This window comes from Ctenocephalides felis, unplaced genomic scaffold (genome assembly GCF_003426905.1).
Source record: "Ctenocephalides felis isolate EL2017-DRISC unplaced genomic scaffold, ASM342690v1 CF-g0.4_SCAFFOLD_03570, whole genome shotgun sequence".
Taxonomy (NCBI): domain Eukaryota; kingdom Metazoa; phylum Arthropoda; class Insecta; order Siphonaptera; family Pulicidae; genus Ctenocephalides; species Ctenocephalides felis.
The window spans coordinates 8401201-8409181 of NW_020539724.1; the positions used below are offsets into that span (position 1 = coordinate 8401201).

The following is a 7981-nucleotide window of genomic DNA, read 5'->3' on the forward strand; positions in this document are numbered from 1 at the left end:
GTTACAGAAACGCATGAATATTATTAAAATATTTAAAAAAATAGTAAAAAAAAATCTATATAAAATTTTAGTAAAAATACATAATACTTATTAAGGGAACAAGCAATCATTGGAACCCATGACATTAAATTCAAGGTACATATTACATAATATGTAATAAAATACGTGATAATCATTTTACAAAATTCTCATTTTCGATGTGAAAATTAGTCTGCATATGACGACTTGTATAACGTAAGAACAAATCGAAATAAATCACAATTTCTAGGATATCAATTAGTTCGATTATAAAGAAAAAATGTGTAAGCCAATTAGTAAGTACTTAAGTGATTCTCTTATTCCATAAATTGTTGACATTTATTCACACACAGAAATATAAATATGCAGAAATATGTAATATTCTGAGAGGAATCGTAAAATTGATATTCTGAAGTCCGTGGAAGAGTTGAGCCTGTGCCTTTTTATGAGTAATATATTTTACTGCGTGCAATCGTGCAATGGAATGCAGGGATATTTCTTTGATGTTTGGTTTATTTCTGTATTCTATGTACATCCAGATGATATATATATATATATATATATATATATATATATATTACACTTTATATTTGGAATTATTTGAAGACCACTTGCATTCGACTACACTCGCTCCACTCACCAGAAAACCAAAAGATTTGTTTACTAATATTTGCTTTGTTCATCCGAGTGGTTATTACATATGTATATACATAAATTTTGAAATAAAATGAAGACAATATTGACAGAGGTTTGCAGAATTACAAAAAATCCATAATTATTCAATTCGTACAAAATGCAATCAAAAATTTGTTGATCTAGTTGATCTTCCACAACACGTGACAAATCAGTGACTTCCAACATGTTCCCATAAAAAAATTAAAATATGGCAGTTTTATATATGTAATAATAGCTTCATTTATTTAATATATAAATCGAAATTGATATACTTAAATTTTTAAAAAAGACAACCATTTGGGTTGCCATCAATAAAGCCACGTGGTTCAAGAAGTCTGATCGTCGAATTCTGTTTTATTTGAAAATATATATAAAAATATGATTTGATTCTAGAAACAATTAATTAGTTATATAAAATTGTACTAATAGAATCATAAAGAGATGGGATAACCATTTGGGTTGCCACCCATAAAGCCACGTGGTTTTGGAAGTCTGATAGTCAAATGCTGAACGCTTTTGAAAATATAACAGAAAATGTAATAATAGAATCATGAAGATAAAAGACAACCATTTGGGTTACCATCTATAAAGCCACGTGGTTTAAGAAGTCTGATCGTCGAATTCAGTTTTTTTTGAAAATATATAAAAAAATATTCTGTGACTCGAAGAATAACATTACAATTACATTTCTCACGACTTACAAATTCGTCGTTCTAAATTACAGAAAGGACTATTATAAAAATGTCAGTTTCCTCAATAATGCCAAAGAAAAAAAAAATTATCCGTGCGTCTATATCTATCTTGCAGGAACTGATTACAGTAACATAGAAAATCAGAGCGGAAATAATTAATTCGCCAAGAAACACGTCTTATCGGCGAATATCTTAATTTATTTTTTAATTAAAACACTAACAGATTTACCGACATACAAAAAGTGTTAGAAATAAGGCAAATTTCCTGAACAGATGATTAAATGATATCTGTAATTTGTAATAGATACATAATTTATTATTGTGACACGGAGGTAGATAAATTATAATTTTTTGTATCAGTGGTCATTGGTAAGAAATCATACCAAATGTAATAACTTCATCAAAAAAAAAAATCAAACTAATTACTTTTTTTTAACTGAAAGTTCAAATAAGAATAAAAACTCGTTAAATTGAAGGAATACACGTTTGTGCGATAAAAAAATACAAAAATTGTAAAAACGTGAAGACGACATTTAACGAGTATCAAAATAATATTTAATGAAATGTAAGATTCAAAAAAATTAAATAATTAATTTAAAATTAAAATCAATTAATCATTACTAATATAGTTATAATGTAACTTCAATCATCGGAATATTCCAAACGTGCTTCATATTGTTATCAAATGCGCAGTTAATATTGCCGAATTTCTCGAGGTCATTTCTATGAATCATTCTAGAAGTCTGCCCTACTGTGTCAGTAACGATTGCATAATACATGCATTCAATACAATGCAAAGCCGACCATATTATTCAAATTGTATGAATTCTTATCTAACTTTAGTTTCGAATGCACAAAGATCACAAATTGTGAGCACAAGCAACAGAAATCCACCCAACATATTCATATCCAAAAATATGAAAATTTTATTTAATTCGCAAGTAGAGGCTTTTGGAGTTCAATGTTCCAGTTAACAAAAAAACAAATGTATAAAATAAAATTATAAATCCTACCTTGCTTTCTGCAAGTAAATCAAAAACTCATCATGGCGTCCTCCAAATCGGATGGAAGATCCGGTACGCCATCAAAAAAATCACTTAATCGGAAAATTAAAAAAATAAATTCAATACGAAACGAAATTTCAGAAATATTTAGATCCAAACACTTGCTCGGGTAGTTGGCGCGCAAATGGACGACGCCAAAAACATGTGCTCAACCACAAAGGGTCATTGTGCAAATATTAGGAAAAAATGGCGGAAGATATCACCATATTGCAAATACAACATACTTCCCATTACCATCATCATCACCTAAGCCAATTTCAATCAACAGTTCAAATATCAGAAAATTCTATTTAATTCGCAAGTAGAATAATTTCGATTTCAGATATGCAATTCCCTAATATTATAACACCGATGCATTAAATAAAATTATAAATCCTACCTTGCTTTCTGCAAGTGACCTCGAACTCCAACATGGCGTCCCCAAATCGGATGAAAGTCCATTCCAGTAGACCGATATTATTAAATATTTACATGATCAACTACATTTACGTTCACTTACAAATCAATGAAATTTAAGAATTACACCACTTCATTGTAAAAGTTAAAAAAAAAAAAATTAAATATCGAACTAAATTTCAGAAATATGTCGAAGCACTTACTCGTGTGGTCGGCAGGCAAATGGACGAGCGCCAAACAGCATGTGCTGAAGGACAAAGGGCAAGTGTCCAAATATTTGTCAATAAGGCCAGCAGATGTCAGCACAATTTTGCAAAGATAACGTCCCTTCCAGGGGCAATTTTATAAAAACCCATTCAGAGTAAAATTTCTAATCATTGCAATTTCTATCCCATGTCAACAACCTTTTATTGACGCGTGCTGGAGTAATATATCAATTAAAATTCTACGTCCAGTTTGATTTTAATTTGAGCATTTAATTAGTCGTCGTCCAGTTGTAAAATTAAATTATAGAACCAATTTAAGTGTTTATTATAGCAGCGCGTGCATCTTATGTGCATAAGATCTTCATGGTCTACTTGTTGTGTTCGAATCGCAAACTTCCATGTACCAAAAACGGTTCATGTTGATGGAAAATTGTTTTTTGTAATTAAGATAATTACTATAACATTTACATGATATAGGATAAAACAATTTGAACATATATAAAACCATTTAAATTTATTTTGTAATATATAATTACCCAAAAACACCAAACGAATCTAATTCTATTGAATACAAAGCAACAAAATGAAAAAACAGAAATTGCTTTGTCACAAATCACTTCGAGTTTTTGTTATGATTTCCTCGTGTGATAATGTGGTCTCATTTCTTTTCACCAACTTGGTGGTTTAATGACACCTAATTTTAAGAAATAACAGTTTGGATATTTAACATCAGAGCAGATGAGATAAACCTTTAACCACACACAAAAAAATTTTAACGTTTCTGCAGATTTTTTACCACTGGAGTAAAAAGAATTTAATTTAAGAAGAAATTATGAGTACCTATTCAATTTGAAAAATTAAAATTAATATATAAAAGACGTCCACCAAATGCACACAAATCAATTGAAAATATTCTTTAGAAATATTTTTTTTACTTCTATTATCTGGATGAACAATAGAATGTTTCTGGACTGTTTAAGAAGTATTTTGACTTGATCAACATATCAATCACCTTGTTTGAAATATATTTAGGTGTTGTCCCCAAGAAGGTTGTCAACACCTGTCCAAAGGGTTATTAGTAATTTGTCAAGCATAAAAAAATCTAGTGTTAAGTACAAGTCACAGATATGCCGTTAAAAGACATGTAACAGAATAAGAGATCTAGAAAACAAACACGCGTGTGTTTTTTAAATCTAATTTTGAATTTCCTAAAATGTTATTTTAAAATTGCTTTCGAATATAATTATATAGGTATTATATTTAATTTTGTAATTTTAGAACTCCATCGAATATGATAAATTTTATGAACAAAGTATTTGAAACATGAAGGCATGTTATCTCTGAGTGAAACATGATCATTAAAATTTCATAAACAGTTTATACTACGAACCAAAACATTTTAATCGTTCGAAGCCGCAAAAGTATAATAAAGAGTATTAATTAGTGCTTGATTGATAAATGAAAATAATCAAATGGACGAATATTTTGAAAGTGGCTCTTAAAATAATCAAAAAATATTTATTATAAATAAATAATATCAATCCAAGTCTTTCTAAATCGGCTGCACCGGTTTCAATAGTTTAATAAGCAATTTGATATAACTCGATTAAAAATTGCGTTGATCAATTTTCAGCTGATCATCCTTGTTTATGCTACTTGCTTTAAGGCAAAATGCCACTTGCACCTAGTTATGAAAAAATGAATGTGAATTGATTCAACAGTTTTCGAGAAAAAGTCGACCAAAGGTAAAAAATCAGCTCTCAAACGATTCAGAAATACTTGGAACGTCGATAAAACACAAACTATCAAGTTGGATGTTCTCAAGAGAACATGAACTTTCTTCGTGAAGTTAATAATACTAAAATAATATAAATATTACATCAATATAACTAGCTAACCATACCTGACATCCATCTATTTCAAATATTCCTGTGTAAAGCGTCTGCCTGTCATCTTTCTATAAATACGGATATGTTGTACGAGTGTTCCTCATCCAAATCTTGAATGTCTTTTCCATTTTTATTTCTTTTAGTTTTTTTCTCCATCTCGTTGCTATGCAATATGTGCATCCTTCCTCCTCCAGAAATTCAACGACGCGTGCGATACATTTTATTTATAGGATCACTTTGCGGGAGCAGAAAGACATTGAACTTACTGCATCGAGGATGAGAGATACAATTCGTCTATAATTAAATACAACACATGATTATTGGAGTGGAATTTTTAAAATAAGAAACAACAATAAGAAATGCCTTAAATTGGATTAATTTGTTTAAAAACTGTAACTAATAGTTTAATTATTTATTGCTCTTTATTTAGACAATTGGTTTGCAAATAAACATCCAAGAATATATATATATATATATATATATATATATGTATATATATATATATATAGAACTATAGTTCTAATGATCAACATCAGTTACATCAACAAAAACTGTATGCAAAGAACGCGTAGCTAAATATTGTTTCAAACGTGTATTATATGGGCGTCGAAATATCTTTCCTCATCATTTCATTCATCATCAAATCATTTACATCAAATTTGCGGTTATTTTTGCACTCCATCACTCATTCTACTGATTAAATGCATCGTGTGTTAACAAAATATCGTCCACACCGACTGTTTGAATAACATAACAAAAGCATTGTTTTGAGAATAAAAACTGTTATTGCTGACTTGTTAGTATTCAACCTCTAAAACCTTCAAAATAGTGAATTTAAAATAACCTGTTTTTTATTCACACACTTTTTTGTTTTCAGTGGCCACTCGTACCAGCGGTGGCAAATATGTGCCTCGCGCTATCCTGCTGGACCTGGAGCCAGGGACAATGGAAGCTGTGCGCTCTGGATTGTATGGCAAACTCTTTCGCCCAGACAACTTCGTTTTTGGGCAATCCGGCGCTGGCAACAATTGGGCCAAAGGCCATTACACCGAGGGAGCTGAACTGGTGGATGCCGTCTTGGATGTAGTCCGAAAAGAATGTGAGAACTGCGATTGTCTTCAAGGGTTCCAGCTGACCCACTCCTTGGGCGGTGGAACCGGATCTGGAATGGGAACTTTGCTGATTTCGAAAATTCGGGAAGAATATCCCGATCGCATCATGAATACTTATTCTGTTGTTCCCAGCCCGAAAGTTTCGGATACTGTAGTGGAGCCTTATAACGCCACCTTATCCATTCATCAACTCGTAGAAAATACTGATGAAACTTACTGCATCGATAATGAGGCGTTGTACGATATTTGCTTCCGTACGCTCAAAGTACCAAATCCTAGCTATGGTGACTTAAACCATTTAGTATCCTTAACCATGTCTGGCGTGACAACTTGTCTCAGATTCCCAGGCCAACTGAACGCCGATTTACGTAAATTAGCGGTCAACATGGTACCGTTTCCGCGTCTTCATTTCTTCATGCCAGGATTTGCTCCTTTAACTTCTCGTGGAAGTCAACAATATCGTGCTTTGACCGTTCCTGAGTTGACCCAGCAAATGTTCGATGCCAAGAATATGATGGCAGCCTGCGATCCTCGTCATGGTCGGTATTTGACAGTGGCTGCCGTTTTTCGTGGCCGCATGTCAATGAAGGAAGTAGACGAACAAATGCTGGCAGTGCAGAATAAAAATAGCAGCTACTTTGTAGAATGGATTCCGAATAATGTCAAGACTGCAGTTTGTGACATACCTCCCAAAGGACTCAAAATGTCTTCTACGTTTATCGGTAATACGACAGCGATACAAGAACTATTTAAGCGTATTTCTGAGCAATTTAGCGCTATGTTTAGGCGTAAGGCCTTCTTGCATTGGTACACTGGAGAGGGCATGGATGAAATGGAGTTCACGGAGGCCGAAAGTAATATGAATGATCTCGTTTCCGAATATCAACAATATCAAGAAGCAACAGCCGATGATGAATACGAACAAGACGAAGGAGCTCCTGATGAGTTAGAAGGAGAATGTGTGTGAACTTGGAAGTAATCAATAAGCATTTGTCGATTTATTTACTTTTATAATAAGCAGGCGCTTAAAATCGCGTTACTTTTTATTTAAACATATTTTACATATTATAATAAATTTTATTAATTTCATTATTTATATCATATATTTAATAATGTTTAGCATTTTGTGTCAAAAATTTCTAAATTTTGTAATTTTATAATATTTATACATCTATTATAATGTAGTATTGATTAATAAATAATTATTATAATAATTATTGTTCATAAATTATAAAAAATCTGCATCTGTAATTAATGTTAATAGGTATCATCGGTTACTTGCCACACGGAAGATCAAAAATTGCCTCACGTACACACGAATAACTAAATTTTTTTGCATTTATCTCCTATATTATATATTTTTACTACTCATATCAAAGTTAATACAATAATATTGTAGTTAAAAAAACATTCCCATCACCAAAATACATTAAAATATCTCAAAACAGTAAGTATCATATTTAATTTAAATAAATATTCAAAATAATTACCTCTAACATTTCAGCAGACGTCCTGAGCAATACAGGCGAGATTTGAAAGAAAAATGTGCCTGGTAGTGGTAGATTTGAAGCAAAATTTCGCATGAAAATGCAAAAATTATATGAATATTGGAGCCCAATTCTGAACGCCTGTCAATTCACTTCATTGACACTTTTCGAACGGCGGGATTTTTAAATAATTACCATGATATAAATTAAAGTGGATATCACTATTCATGACTGTAATTAAATAAATGTTAATAATTGAATTAAAATTAATACTCAAGTCTAGCTATTGAATGCTGTTTGCCTAAAGCAACCTGAAAAATCCTATAAATTACACATCCATGTTTAAAAAAATCAATTAAATTACTTAAATATTTATTTATATAATTGCAAAATATTACAAATATACTCACATATAATTGGTGCAATCACAATGTTTTAAATA

At 31.1% G+C, this 7981-nt stretch overlaps 1 protein-coding gene and 1 long non-coding RNA gene across 2 annotated transcripts in view; one reads left to right on the forward strand and one right to left on the reverse strand.

The window, feature by feature from the left end:
* LOC113382868 overlaps positions 1-2945 on the reverse strand; it is a 29483-nt gene extending 26538 nt beyond the window's left edge. Inside the window, exon 1 of the long non-coding RNA XR_003367697.1 lies at positions 2829-2945. This is a non-coding gene — a long non-coding RNA (uncharacterized LOC113382868). The remainder of the gene's footprint in view (positions 1-2828) is intronic.
* LOC113382859 (tubulin beta-3 chain) overlaps positions 1-7023 on the forward strand; it is a 28332-nt gene extending 21309 nt beyond the window's left edge. The window contains exon 3 of the mRNA XM_026621109.1: positions 5818-7023. Coding sequence (XP_026476894.1) covers positions 5818-7019 — 1202 coding nt within the window. The 3' untranslated portion in view covers positions 7020-7023. The remainder of the gene's footprint in view (positions 1-5817) is intronic.
* Positions 7024-7981: the final 958 nt, after the last annotated feature.